The sequence below is a fragment of the Rhipicephalus sanguineus genome, chromosome 3 (genome assembly GCF_013339695.2).
Source record: "Rhipicephalus sanguineus isolate Rsan-2018 chromosome 3, BIME_Rsan_1.4, whole genome shotgun sequence".
Lineage (NCBI taxonomy): Eukaryota > Metazoa > Arthropoda > Arachnida > Ixodida > Ixodidae > Rhipicephalus > Rhipicephalus sanguineus.
Window position 1 is genome coordinate 141,181,443 of NC_051178.1, and position 14,974 is coordinate 141,196,416.

General features: G+C 45.8%; 1 protein-coding gene across 2 annotated transcripts; it reads right to left on the bottom strand.

The window, feature by feature from the left end:
• Positions 1–3,602: 3,602 nt before the first annotated feature.
• On the bottom strand, positions 3,603–14,759 carry LOC119387298 (dual oxidase maturation factor 1). 2 transcript variants are annotated; one of them, XM_049413472.1, is made up of 11 exons: positions 14,634–14,759; positions 11,315–11,504; positions 10,717–10,774; positions 10,492–10,626; positions 9,740–9,838; positions 9,274–9,427; positions 7,983–8,206; positions 7,711–7,827; positions 7,070–7,185; positions 5,310–5,476; positions 3,603–3,950 (listed from the first exon to the last, which is right to left on the bottom strand). In XM_049413472.1, exons 2-11 carry the CDS (start codon positions 11,495–11,497, stop codon positions 3,899–3,901), a joined length of 1,305 nt encoding a protein of 434 aa, XP_049269429.1. In that variant the 5' UTR covers positions 11,498–11,504; positions 14,634–14,759; the 3' UTR covers positions 3,603–3,898. The 2 variants fall into 2 exon arrangements, with proteins under 2 accessions (XP_049269429.1, XP_049269428.1); XM_049413471.1 differs by lacking the exon at positions 14,634–14,759 and adding an exon at positions 12,117–12,166.
• Between the last annotated feature and the right edge of the window lie 215 nt (positions 14,760–14,974).

Here is a 14,974-nt window from a genome sequence, read left to right on the forward strand (position 1 = left end):
AATCTGAGTTTGAGTGAGTCCGGGTGAGTAATATTTTGGTGAGTTTGAGTCGGAGTGTCCCGTCAAGAAAAAGTATAGTGAGTCTGAGTCCGAGTGAGTCCGGTTGAGGAAAGTATTGGTGAGTCTGAGTCCGAGTGAGCCCTCAGAGCAAAATATATTTCTTGAGTGAGTCTGAGTGAGCTCCCATATTTTTGCCGACCTATGGTGCACAAATAATGCGCTTGGAAGTCTGCACACGTAAATCAAACGCCAATATGAACACCATACAAATCAGATGGTTCACTAATAAGTTAATTTTTCATGTGTGGAATACGAAAAATATTATGGAATAACGATAAACGACACCTTCGTGGGGAGAGAAAGATTAGGAAGCTGCAGAGTTTGTTTAATGAATGATACCCTAGAAAATCGCGAATTATTTGATAAATAAAACGTACACTACAGTTTTATACTTAGTCCAATTGATTAACTAGAAATTCTTGGCTGCCACAAAACGCAGGTGTATTCAAGCCTTACAAGAATTTTATATAACGTTAATTGGAAACAAAAGAAAACAATGGTGCCTTGAATTGGCAGCAAAAGCCTATGACACTAACAAAAAATAAAAAATAAGGGCCGGGGGGACAAACTTAAAAAACATCGACATCTGCAATTAACGTAAAACAAGCTCAGTAAATCAATTAAGTGAGATAGAAAGCATGCAGCCTTAACCCCAGGCCTTCTGGGGCTGAATCATAAAATAGTGTAGATTATGCACGAGCGAGACGTGCGCGGGCAGGGAAAGAAAAAAAAAAAACAGCTGAAGGAGGAAGAGGATGTTGTAGGTTGCCGGCGGATCCATAGCCTTGCGAGATTTGTAGGCAATTGCCCCGCGGTTTCCTTCTTTCGGATTATGTTGAAACTATTTTTTTTTTTTTAAGCGAAGCATGGGCAGGGTACCAAGAAGGCGCCCGCAGCGCGCCGCAACAACGCACATGCCGGTGGCCTATGAGCTATCCCACATACAGTGTTGTGCCGAGCCACCGTATCACCGCACCACACCTCAATATAAATGTCACTCATCACAAGTCACATGCGAGGTCTGTAACGTTTATAAACTTCAAAAGTAGTCGCGACACCTCCTTTCTGAATGTCCAGTATCCACGCGAAAGCACCATGTCATTCACACCGTCGTGTAGCGAGGCTATAGACGTTGGAGTGCTTCAAAGGATCATTGTCGTTCTTTATCAAGTTCACTGCACTTTAGCAAATAACGTTCAGTGTCACCATAGGTATCACAAGTAGGACACAACAGCCTCGCGGCAAGTCTGATCTTGTAGAGCCATGCTGGTGTACGTGCTGATCCAGTTCGGACGCGATGTAGCAGAGAGGCCTCTGCCCTGGTTAACCCTTTTGTAACACGTGGCTGGTGAGGTGTCAACCATATAGAATTGAAATACCTGGCGACAGCTAGCTTCTTTTAAAAGAGGTTGAGATTCTCTAGGAGCCTTCTTTGTTGGCGTAAGTTCTAAATCATTCCGAGCAAGTCTGTCAGTCGCCTCATTACCTGCTATACCCACATGCGTTGGAATCCGTTGAAACTTTATATGAAGTCCAACGTTGCGTAGATCTTTGAGAATGTGCAGCGATATTTGAATGCACTTCTCCAAAACCGACCCATGCTGTAACAGTTGCAAAGAGCAACACAACTTGTTACTCGCCACAATACTTCAGTTTTTTTTTTTTTTCAGGGCTTCCTGAATGCGTACATGTTGTAAAGGTGTGTTCTAGATCTTTAGATTAACATAAGAGCTGAGAACATGCGAATTTTCACCGCTACCTGCTGCATTCTTGTCACTACAGCCTTTGACTGCGCTTACAGATTTGCAAGAAGGGCGCTTGTTCGTGTGTCACACAACCGCGAATTCATTTCACCGTCACCATTCGTCCACTTTTCAGAAAGCACACAAAGAATATCAAAGAAGCAGTGCAAGGGAACACCGGCCAAGTCTTTGATATCGGACATACATCTTTAAAAAAACTAAAAAAGTAAAACGAATGAATTTAAATGCGCCTAGACAACGAAAAAACCGAAAACAAAGAAATCGCAGCTTCACACTCGCGGTGCAGCTGGGTGTCCTTCCTTGTTTCTCCTTATTTTTTCTCTCTTTCTTCTTTCTCTTTCTCTCTGTTTCCTGTATCTCTTTTTTGTATAGGTTTCTTCTATTTCTTTCTTTCTCTCTCTCTCTATCTCTTTCTCGCTCTTTCTACCTTTATTTCTATTCTTCCGTTTCTTTCTCTCTTTCTGCTTCGTTCTCTACCTTTCTATGTCTTTCTTTCTTTTTATGTATTTATTCACTTTATTTCTCGCTATTTTCTCTGTCTCTCTCTTTTTCTCTCTTTCTTTCTCTCTCTCTCTCTCTCTGGAGTTTTTTGCAACACCAGACAAATTACGGCGAGCTACAGCAGTTTCGCTGTTAAAAAAATAGTGAATGGTAATTTTACGTGTAATATTTATAGCGTACACCGTTGCTCTGTAACGTTCTCGGTTTCACGCGTACATACTATGGATGCGATCGCCTGCAAAACGAAGGAAATCGCAAAAGCGGGCTTCTCCTCGTTAAGAGCGTTATTGTAGCAAAGCACGCTTTAAAGGCATCAACTACGTACGCGCAGACGTCTCAAATGGACCCAGTAGCACACACGGCACGGAGTCAATGGGTTTATCATCAATGAAGCATTGTCGATCTTTATCAAGTTCACTGCGCCTTAGCAAAGAATGTTCACTATCACCATAGGTCTCACAAGTAAGACACAATAGCGTAGCGATGGCTGAGCGGGTCTGATGCTCCGCTGCTGCACACGAGGGCGCGGGTTAGAACCACTGATCTCAGTGGTTAGAACGCCGGCCGCGGCGGCCGAGTTGTTCCCGCTACATCGAGTAGGCGTTGTTTATGCATCGTTTTTCGGAAGAGGTCGTCCGGGAGCGAATACTGACCATGGCGTTGAACTTCATGAATGCTTCCTCGCAGTCTCATCGCCGAACCCCCGCATTTTTCGCAACTAATTTGCCTCTTTGGTTCCGCTTCCCGTCGTAGCTTGCCTCTTGTGCCTACAAGCTGGAGAGACCTCTATATTTATCTGTCAGCTCACGTAAACGTGAGCGCCTCGGGCTGAGTCAAACTGTCGACATAAGCTCGTGCTTAGTCAAGACAATTCGATCGCTTGACAGTATGGTCGTAAACAACTGTAATCGGTAGTGTAAACACGAATCGAAAGCACGGCCTGTCCAGAATGGAACCGGAGACAATCCACAGTGTTATTTCAGTGGCAGTAATATTTTGTGTATGATTTACTGTATTCGTCCAGAATCCTTGACAGAATTCGCATCTGGTATTTCTGATATTTCGAATCTGGTATTTTTTAACAAGGACTCGCTGCCTCGCTCCAGAGCTCGAGCAGGATCAATATCCGAAATTCTCGAGCATTGGCAGTTAAATGCGCTCACGACGTATATATATATATATATAAAACCAAGCCTCCACTTGTCAGACAATAGATCTGTTTAGCGCACAGAAGTGTGAACTATACTACATAGCTTTTTTCTAGCGATTAAAGGTATAAAAAAAACACACACAATCTTACGAAGGAGTCACTCGCATGAAAACAGCGAAGAACAACCGCAAGCGCTAAAAAGCTTGCTGTTTGGATTGCACAGTTTAATAACAAATTGTCATTGTGAATGAAAAAACCAACAAACATAAAATAATGAAACGCTTTGCTTCCAGCCAGGCGATCCCTTGGAATGAAATACTTCTCGATGTTCCATCGCAGCCTGCTTTGTACGAAGGGCGGGCTGCGTTGCGCCGGTCACTGGCCACCTTTGTCACTGGAAGGTTGCCCGGAGTACAATGTGGGCCTAACGCTTGAGTGTGTCCATGAGGATGTTCTCCTTGGAGCTGGAGTCGTACCTAATATAAGAAGGGAAACATCCCCGCATCGTTTATCGCTGGAACATTCACAACCGGGATGAGCCTGAATGACACAGCTATCTAGCAATGACGTGAAAGTTATCTAGCACAAGACCACTTGATTTGCAAGGTTTTCTTCTTTTTCTTTATTCATCCAAGCACCTTGTGGCCTTCAGGAAATTCCGCAGGCGTTTGAAAGACATGCCCCTTTTTAAAAGCTATCAAAGTCTTTTTCCCAACGTAACGCGGACTGCAGATACAATTGTGCGTGAAACGGTTTCTCTAACGTTGCATTTAGTCGGCCTATCGTGCAACGAAATGGATTTAGTGAACGATGCGATGTGTGCTTCAAGATAATCGTAGCTAAACCATTTAACTCTTTGCTCAGATTCTTTCAGGGTTTAATGTTTTCGGGGAAGCAACGGTAAGATGCGCAGTTCGTGTTTCATACAACGATTTGCCGCGTTGGCGAAAGACTTTACCGCTTTACTGTTGATCGTGAAGTGTCGAATTTGACTCCCTGATGCGGCGACTGCGTTGTAACCAGGATGAAATGTAAAGAAATCGTTTAGCTTAGGTTAGTTGCGCGTCAAGGAACTCTACGTGAACAGAATTAATACGGAACCATCCTCTACGACTTCTATTATTGCCCCCACTTTTGAACTTTGAATCAAATCACTCAGTAAGTACGAACTGGCCATAGGAAAAAAAAATAATGCTCGCTTAAAACCACTGGCACTGCATCTGAATCCCAGCGCATATGGCATTACTTCAGCGCCCTCGAAATAACTTTGAAGACGTTATCTGCTAAATGATGCATACGACAAATGCTGTAGGCTTTGCTCGTAGCATTAGATTGTCTATGCTTGTTTTCGACTGGAATAAACGTTTTGTTTATGCGCGAGATACTGTTGTAAGTTACGTAATTAAACTCCCTGTCATAGAGGGGCGCAGAGAGCACTTCATTCGCCATTAAACTCCTTGTCATAGGATCAATGGCTTAGCCGGAAGGGGGCGGGGGAATGGGGGGGGGGGGGGTGATGTTCACCCATCCACTCTCGAAATTTTTAAAATTAACATGTTTATATATACGCGCACGAACATACATAAAGGGTGGTTGAAACACCACTCCCGAAAAAAAGATTTTCTGGCTACGCCCTAGCATGGGAATGGGATAGACAAATTACTTAAGCAACCGCGTTACGGGTCTTGTTCTGGCTTTCGAGATTGAGAAGTCGACGCTTCTACACTGATCGGGTAATGTGCGGAGTGCGCGTATGGATATGATCGCGGTCATGACAGATTAACACGGACTACGGCTTCCACCCCTGTACTGCATCGCTGTAAAAGACAGCTCGCCTTTCCGGTGACTGTAGCGTGTTCTCGTAGATGGGGTTCTCGTCGTCCTCTTCCTCCTGCACGGCTGCCGGCACGGCGGGAAGCCTTCGTGGGGCTGGAGCCGGCTTGCGGACGGAAACCCGCTGATAGCGGTTGTAGGCACTGCGCTTCCGCAGTGCGGGAGCCTCCTGCGCGCGCGCAGACACATCCCAGGGGACGACATGATGTGAGTACGGCTTAGCTAAGTCAAAGGTCGGACTGGAATTCCTTAAAGGGACGCTAAAGAGAAACAATGAATCAGTTTTGATCAATAAATTGTTATCTGAGAACTCTAATGTCGTTAATTTCGCCATCATAAGTTTATTAATAAAGGAGAAAATCAAGTTGAAAGTTTCATTTTTAAATTTCGCGCCGCAATCTCCCCGCGTGACGTCACAGATTTCAAAGTGTATTTATCGTATTTTGGCGCCATTGGCTCAACAAAATTACCCCTAACTTAGAATGTTAAGTCTATGGCCCCCTCAAAGGACAATGTACTTCATTTTTAGCGATTAGGAACCACGTAGTCCCTAGTAGGCGCCGTCAAAACATGTGACGTCACGGCGAATGGCGCGGAAACTTCAAGGTGGCGTCGCCACCCACATTTTGTTTTTGCGCGTTTTCTCGCTTACTAAGCGTTTTCTCGCAGTAAGTGTGGTGCTTTTGGTATCGCGAAAGATTACTAATATGAGAAAAATTGTTTTGCTCTTTAGTGTCCCTTTAATCAAAATCCTTAGTGCAGAAACGTTGGGAAAGGCAGTAGAGGTCGACACCAACGTGTCCCCAAACTGAGCTGTCTGTTACTCGACTAAGTTTACATTCAAGATTCGTGCACTTTTGCCTCTTTTTTTTTTCTTTTCTCTAACGCTAAAGTTTCTGACAACATTCCCCGTTATAATTATAACTGCGTGAGATATCCGGTGTGAATGGCAACAGAAAAAAAAATGTGGTAGTTGATTGAAAGCAGTAAAGCGAAAATCGCCTAACTCGGTGCAGTAGCCATTTGAATTTTGGTCGCCATTTAAATTGTTTACGAGCTTTTTGCGCTTATATACCCGATAAAAATAAAATAAAAACACAGATTATGGAGAACAATAAAAGCGTGCGCGCAATGTGACAAACGTGTACGCCACTCGTTCGCTCCTACTCCATTATCATGCATTGCATGCGTGCTTTTTTAATATTTTTTTTTACGATGATGTTCATGTCCCTTTAAAACTTAGGTATAACAAAACGAGACGCACTGAAGAGCCTTTTATGGGCCTTGTTGCCGTAGAATTCACCGCCAGAACTCTTGTCAGCACCCCCGCCGCGGTGGTTTGGTGGTTACGGTGTCAGACTGCTGGCCCGAAGGTCGCGGGATCGAATCCCGGCCACGGCGGCAGCATTTCGATGGAGGCAAAATGCTAGAGGCCCGTGTGCTTAGATTTTGGTGCACGTTAAAGAACCCCAGGTGGTCGGTATTTCCGGAGCCCTCCACTACGGTATCTTTCATAACCATATCGTGGTTTTGGTGCTTACAACCCCAACAATTATTACATAACTTTTGTCAAAAGCATCTGCGCATTGTACGCCGCCCGGAATTGACACGAAACGCTTATCTTTTACCTAGCTCTCCTGGCCTTTGCGCCACTCTTCACATACGTAAAAATGCAGCGCAATAAATAACAGCAATGCATAGAATTAGTGACATGACTGAGTTGCACGCGAGGCGATTTCGTAGTGAATCGTGCACAACTCACGTATTCTGGCCCATCTGTTCCATAGCCAGGCACGGAATTGGTAGGCAGCAGTAAGGCGGTGTCACTGGCCGCTGTCTTCTTCTCATCCGTCGTGACCTTTGCCAACTCCACAGGCTCTGTAGCGGGTGCGTGAAAAGTGCATACCGAACGAAATGCTTTTTAAACTTGCAACCCACATCACTAGGACTAAACACTTTATTATGCATGTGGAATGAGTAAAAAAAAAAAGTTATAATGAAGCAGCGCCACTGCGGAGCTTTAGAAATAAGAGGGCGAAAGTGAGAGTGAGTGAGTGAGTGAGTGAGTGAGTGAGTGAGTGAGTGAGTGAGTGAGGTGAGTGAGTGAGTGAGTGACAGATAGATAGATAGATAGATAGATAGATAGATAGATAGAAGATAGATAGATAGATAGATAGATAGATAGATAGATAGATAGATAGATAGATAGATAGATAGATAGATAGATAGATAGATAGATAGATAGATAGATAGATAGATAGATAGATAGATAGATAGATAGATAGATAGATAGATAGATAGATAGATAGATAGATAGATAGATAGATAGATAGATAGATAGATAGATAGATAGATAGATAGATAGATAGATAGATAGATAGATAGATAGATAGGTCTTCATACCGTCGTAAATCTCCTCGTAGTCTTGGAGGATGTCGATGTCGAAGAAGGCCGCAATAATGTCTGGGTATCGGAGGTCCATGAACAGCACCACTAGACCGGCGACCAGGCACACCAGACCTGCCGAACGAATTCACCGAGAGACTAAAGAACCACAGTTCTCAAGACACTTCTCGCGTACTGGTGCCAACTAAACTTCAAAGCACCGCACGCCCCATAGCGGAGAGAGACGCAAGCGTTGAGCGCCACGCAAGTAACACGAGTGGTGCACGCACCGTTGACGAGGTTCATCCAGAAGCACCAGCCGTAATGCATGCGGATGAGGACGAGGTGGTCGTGGTCGTAGAAGGGAATCTCGAGCGGAATGAAGTTCCTCACGCTGGCGTACACCACGGTGCCGGCGATGAGGCACGCGCCGGTCAGCATGAGTACGCAGGCGCCGTACCAGAGCACGCTGAAGAACACCAGGTTGCTGATCACCCAGAGCGGGAACGCGGTCCTGCGTGTACGAGGTGCCAGCTCAGTGCTCTCGGGGCTATGCGTGCTGCGCAACGGTGCAGACATGTCCAAACCAAAGACGTCAGCACTGTTGCCTGTGGCGCATGGCCTCGGAAATCAAGCCACGAATGGACATTCTAGCGCTCCCTCATGAAGTGCGCATGATTCGCTGATTAAAATAAAATGCGTACAGACGCTCTTGTGCTCTGCACTAGCCGTCACTTCGACCAAGCGATGAGCGCGTCATTCAGAAAGCGCTGCTGTACTGGTCAAGACTTCGGTGCATTTATAAAAAGAAGCGTCAGTTAGGAGTAAATAAATTCAGTCTTAGACTACAACGTTCCACTGCGCGGCCGTTCGGTCTGAAGTTCCATCAACCGACTAGTAGAGATGAAGTAATGGAAATCTGTTGAAACGTCCCCTTTCCCAGCTCTTCATGTGCAACACTTTTTATGTATAGCATACTGTTTTTACAGATATACCTTTTATGTCCCTTTAATAAAAACCTTGCCTTTTAAAAATCTTTTTTTGCATTGCTGCTTTAATTTCCGTATATTCTTTTCTTGATCTTCCTTATTGTCCACCCATTGTTCACTATCCGCACAGCGCTCATCCGCAGTTGTAAGAGGAACTTATTTTTTAAAAGTGAACATTTCAGAGCAACCGGCTCGCGTACAAACCCCTACAGCAACAGCCTTTGCGACATAGCACATAGCTTTTAAAGCTAGAAATGGACGAGGCAATTGGCTGGACACTGCATTCAAGCGACTTCCATACTGGGCTGTCTCTGTCTATGAAGAGTTTGCAATATTTGAGGCTTATTTGATCGCCAAACAATAATCGTAGACTTGTATGCCTTTATTTAACGTTGCGCGCTTGGTACCTCCACGTGACGAACGGCACGTGCGTCATTACAGTGGTGTTTCGACCCGAATGTAGCGAACGCGAAGCTTTCGGGAAACGACACGACAGCCAGAGAGGTGTCGATTGCCGTGGAACAATATATGTCTCAAAGGGTGTGCACTTTGTTTATGATGTTCGCCACTCTGTAACTGAACACGAACTCACCAGAGGAGGATGTGAGTGTACCAGCCGGCGATGCGGTAGTTCCTGCCAAAACGAATGCCTTCGCCATCGAACGTGAAGTACTCGGCAATCCAGAGAATTGGCAGAGGGGTACCGCGAACCTGAGCCTCCCGAAAATCCTGGTTGAAGTGGCCGGCTGCGCATCAACGGCGACCGAGCCACACGTAAACACTTAAAGCCTGAAATGTTAGAATAAACAAAGCTGCTATCGAATGAAGAATATAAAAACAGCAAGGAGTCACCCCATGAAGAAAAAAACGTTCAGGTTACCTTCCTTCTGTTCAAAATAGTGATTCGTTTCTCCGTTCAAGCACATCAAGCACGCTAATTTTTTAACAGTCAAGTGACTCTCGAGCTCAGACGTGGGAACAGCCTGTTCAGCTGCACACAAAACGAATACCAAATAGGTGTTTCTTGATGATGTAACCGGCACATCATCTATACGCACCTTGTGGACCAAACCCTTGTCGGCCCTGCTGCCACTCCCACGAGAACCGCTCGTTGTAGTTCACTTGGTCTCCGTCAGTACCGGAGTAGATGGTCTCGTCTACAACGAAAATGAGAGGGGAAAAAAGGCACGGACAGTCGTAACGCAAGTTGAAGCCAGAGGAAAATCTTTCATTCTAGATTTGAATACGTGGATGCCGCTCCGGAACGGGCTAAAGTTGCTCGTATAGGCCAAGAAGGGTTCTCAAGAACTGCGATAACCAAGAGAAGATCATATTATGGCGAGCAATGTAACAAACGAACAAACTTTACGCAAGTTTCTGGGTAATGACACGGCAAATTATCACAGTACCATTTCGTAAACGGTAACCGCAGCTATGGTAACCTCCGCTATGAGCGGCACCTTCAGCTCATTTCTTTTTTCTTTTTTGCTTTCAGACGAGGAGAAGACGAAATGGTCTTCAGGTCTGCGAGGCCATCTGGAAGAGCCACATCACGTAAATCTGTGTTACGATAAAAATTAGAGGCAATTATTTAAGTGATAATTGTGAGATGAAATGTATTCGCACAAGAAAAATTTGGGAGTGCTACCCAGTTCTCTAACTTCTCCCAGAGTTACGGTCCTGGTGCAGAGGGCTGATGTCAAGGCTGCGCAGAGCGGCCCCTTGAGTCGTCTCAATGATATCTCGTCAAACTTGTGAAAAAGAAAATTCTTACGCTCCGTGACAGAAAGACTGTAGAAGAGACCCTTACTCTTCAACGTTATGTTGACGCTTCGAAGACCAATCTTGACTTCGATTTCCGCGTTCAACTCTTCGTGGCTGAAAGCCTTGTACGGCGTGGTCGCGTGGATCCGTGAGTACTCCCATTCCTGGCCGAAGTTGCACACTGCGAGCGACACGAGAGTGAACCGGTATGACCAAATCTATGACCCGTAGCCATTCGAACATGCTGACTTCAAAATACGTGATTACTTACGCAGAATGAAAGTCCCGATGAAAAGACTCACGAGAGCTCGAATCAGCACATTTGTTTTCTAAAGGACAAATAAAAAAAAACGGAAAACACGTCAGCATGTATTCGTAAGTTGTAACGATCACTCAAACCTGACACAGAAAGTCAAGCCCAGAGAGAACGAAGACATCATTTGTGGAACGAAACTTCAATCTTACGTTCCTTCCAAACCAGACAGACATCTGTCGAATGTTCACCTTTAAACTTCATATGGAAGATATAACTGGCAGGGGATAAAGAGAGAAAAAGATAAACTAGAGGTGTTGTAGGGATGCGTTGGGTTCCATTGTGTGGTAACTTTTAGACCTGCTGGGAGATGAAGCACCAGTGGGGCAATTATTTTTATACGACTTCAGTTCAGCGGTCTAGAGCTTTTGAGAGAATTAAAATAATTTCATATGCATAAGAATAACTTCGCAGACTGCCGCTGAATAGGTATATAAACAGCTTAATGCGCAACCACGTCGTCACGTGTTTCGATGCTTCGTGTGAACTAAACTTTTGTTTATCGTTAATAACGTTAATAACATTAATAACAGGGTGCGTTCCAAGCCGTGCTCACCTGTCCAACTCGGACGCCGGGTATGACGAGGAGGAAGGCGAGCGTGAGTATGCAGAAGGAGAGGATGAGACCGGCCTCGAGCACGTCCGCCGTCACCGAGGTCCTGTTCTCACCGTAGAGCGTCGGGAAGGGCTTGTCTCGCAGGGCCGAGTACAAGGCGCTCGGCACGTACTCGCTGCCCATGCTGTCGCTGCTGTCGAGGAAGGGTAGCGAACGGCACGTTAGGCTGGCATAGCGCCCCGGGGAAACGACTGCTTCGTGTCGTCTGTGAAAAGACTTGGTCACGGGTAACGAAATATGACCCGTGTCAGCGCTGTGTTGCGTTTTCTGTGCTTATCTCTTTTTTTCCTTTTTTTTTACTTCCGTTACAACTTTCTTTTGTCTTTTAAAAGTTTTCATGCTCACTTACAGTGTGACACTGTTCTTGACGAGTTTGCTTGTGCTTTTCATTGTAGTAACTAAACCCCTCTCACTCAATACCTTGTGGCCAGTAAGGCATTTTCCAATAAACAAACAAATACCGTCCCCGGTATATTCAACTGGAACCGTGGAGTACGAAGAAACTGTCTCGAGTCAGTGCTCTGTACAACTGAAAGCATATTGTATATGGAGACGTAACCAACAGAACAAGTTCTTCCATTCTACGTCACAACGCTCTTAAACAAAACATGAGACTTAGTTTAAAAGAGATGGCGATAGCGTGTCTTCCCAAAATCGGCCACGTCATACTGGATACACCTGCTGTCGAGCTGACGGAAGCGAAGCAAAATGGGGTCAGCGGTAGCCTTGAAAAGCCACGCACTGTGGAGTGCCAAGGTGTTGATGGCCTTCTAACATGCCGCGGTACAGCAAATAGGCAATACTGATAGTTGGGTTAGCTGGTAATACATTTTTGATGAAATTGACAGCGCTCAAACGGATGGGGTGTTGTGTTTCTTCCGCTACATCCCGTTCGTTTGAGCGCTGTAAATTTAATAAAAAAATACAACTGGGGGCTCCCGGTTAAAAAAAAAAAAGCTTACAATAAAGCTACCAATAAGATCAAATGCCAGCCAATCGTAACGTTGGACATATTATTAGCGAAGGCCAAGGGTCCAATGATAAACAGCGCTAATAAACGAAAAGCGCTAGCTGTGCAAGGCAGCGGCAGCCCGACAGGAAACGTCCTCCTCTCGACCACATATTCCAAAAGCAGCCCTCATCCTCTCAACCCACTTATTTTTATACTAATGTCGACCCTAAAGTCTTTCTCCTATTCCATCCTTGCATCATATACTCGCAGATGCACATAGCCTTTTCTTTTATGCCGCTGGAAACAAGATATGTGCTTATGGATCGTGTGCGCACGTTGTGGTTAGTTTCGACGGTTCGACGTCATAGGCCCTGGCTTACCAGGGGTCACCATTGTTATCGTATTCAAAATGGGGGAAAAGGCAGGAAAAAAAAAAACAAAAACACAAATCAAGCCGCAGGTACTTTGACGACAACATCCGCCGGTCCTGCGTTCGAGTGAAGGTCTAATGGAGGCTGATGCGAGGTCATTTTCAGCAGCAGTATCAAGTGGCGTTTCCAGACGAGACGTCGCTCTGACGTCATAGTTAGCTTGTGAAAGGTGTAACTTCGATACTCCAGACATAACAGGATGTAGGCTGCTGGTCAGCAAATAGTCCCGCTGCATTATGAATGAATGTGAATGCAGAGGTAAAATAGCGTAAAAGCAAACACAGACAAGTAAACACAGGACTACCGCTGTCCCGTGTTTCTTGCGCTGTTTTACCTATTCATCTTGCTCTGTAAACCCTTGCGCTGTTTTACCTATGGATACGTACAAACTGGCTCGCATTAAGAACACACACGTACCATGAGCATAAATTCGGCTATTTCACGCAACATGCTCTTTGTAAACGCTTCATTAAAACGTTACTGTTGCTGTGCGTTCGTGAAACGTGGCCAAACACGTACCGCAGGAACTTGTCAAGAAGGGCTGTTAAGCCCTTCTTGTTCATAATGCAACGTTTCCCCAAAGAACAGTGCGTGTACAACGAAGGGGGTTGCTATTAGCATTAATAAAAATCAGGAAGGAGATACCAAAAAAGTTACGTTGGAAGTTGCGGAACACTCCCTACCGAATGGTCTGGTGATGCAACAAGAATCCACTGACAAATGTCTAAAGACAACGCCTGTATACGTCCCGGGACCAGCTACAGACGGTGAACGGGCTAGGCTGTCAGGCCAAGTCCGCTACCTGGAATGAGGTGGCCATCAACCTCCCGGCGTACACAGCCTGGTCAAGGAATTAAAGTTTAATTTTTTCTCTCTCTCTCTCTCCTAGTTGCTAGTCTATATCGAATGTCGCGGTTTGTTTCTATATCGTATACCTTCTCTAGCGAAGTGTGTTATCTGATAAGCTCTATAGTCAGTAATTACATTGCTCTCTGCCTGCTTTGTGCGTTATACAGGCTCAGTTTAACGCTTAGGCGCATGTTATTTCTTACACGGTAAATATAGAGCGAGCTGTTATTCAATTATATATAAATCGAAACCATGCTGCTTGCACCTTCGCCGACGTTACAGGGTGCGCGCGCTTCTATTCATAGGCGTGAGCAGGGTTCTCCATTAGCCCCCCCCCCTCCCCTCTGTTGGCCGAGTCCGAAGGAAAACAACTTTAGCAATAGATGCAAAATTGAAAACGAAACGATGAAGTGCTTCTCACAACGGCCTGCCTTTGGTCCCCAGAAATGCGGAAGTAAAGGTGGCAAGTAAATAGTCCTGAGAATGCATCTTCAATGGTCCTCGGCCAACATTGTCGTCGAAAGCCTGAATGGCCCAAACCCTTCACTTTAATAATAAAGGGACAGGTCCGACTCAGTAAGTGTATGGGGTAGACTTGGCGCCGACGTAAGGTGGTTGGGGGGATGGGAACCTCCCCCCTGCCCCTCCACCCCCCCCCCTTCTGCCCACCCCGTGCCCAGGCCTATGCTGCTATTGACGCTGATGAGCGTCGTCCTACGCACATTTATCACAAATACCGTGGGCAAGGCACGCACATGCATCAGGAACTTCGCACACTGAACATGCACACGCCATGAAGCGACCAAATGGTCATTTGGTGTTGATTGTTACCAGAACGAAGGTTACGACATCAAGAAAGCACGAGCAAGGAGAACCACAAGGAGCGACGCGACACCGGCTCGGTCGAGTCCCTGTGTCCTTATGGTACCTGTAATACTGCATCGAGTGTTTGCTTCGTAAGTATATTCAAACCTATGTAAGCGGACGCCGAAAACTCGGCAAACAGCCGGAAACTTGATACACTCACCGGAAAGCGCGCCGGACAACGGTTCCAGTTGCAATGAGAGCGGCGTGCTGTGGTCACAAAGGCGCGCGTGCGCGCGGTCAGACAAGTCGGACTCTAAGCCACTTTTGAAAACCCTGCGCTCGCGTGCCTGGATGTCCCTTGTGGAGAGTATCTGATGCTCACTTTGCGACCAGCGTCCGCAGAGCACGCTTTACGCGGCGCTCGCGCGGTATTACACGCGTCGGGCTCCGTTGTTTGCAACGTCTCGGCGACTGATCCAGAGGAAGTTGCTGGCGGGACGTTTCTTTTCCTGGTCCACATCCGGCGCACGCGCCGCTGTTTCACAGCGTTCCACATCCGCT

Excerpts from the sequence above, each read along its gene's own strand:
- LOC119387298 (XM_049413471.1), bottom strand. The coding sequence starts at position 12,151 with ATGTTAGAAGGCCATCAACACCTTGGCACTCCACA. Across the intron at positions 9,428-9,739 it reads ACAAGGGTTTGGTCCACAAG|CCGGCCACTTCAACCAGGAT; the intron begins GTGCGTATAGAT and ends GTTGATGCGCAG. Across the intron at positions 7,828-7,982 it reads CTGGATGAACCTCGTCAACG|GTCTGGTGTGCCTGGTCGCC; the intron begins GTGCGTGCACCA and ends TTCGTTCGGCAG.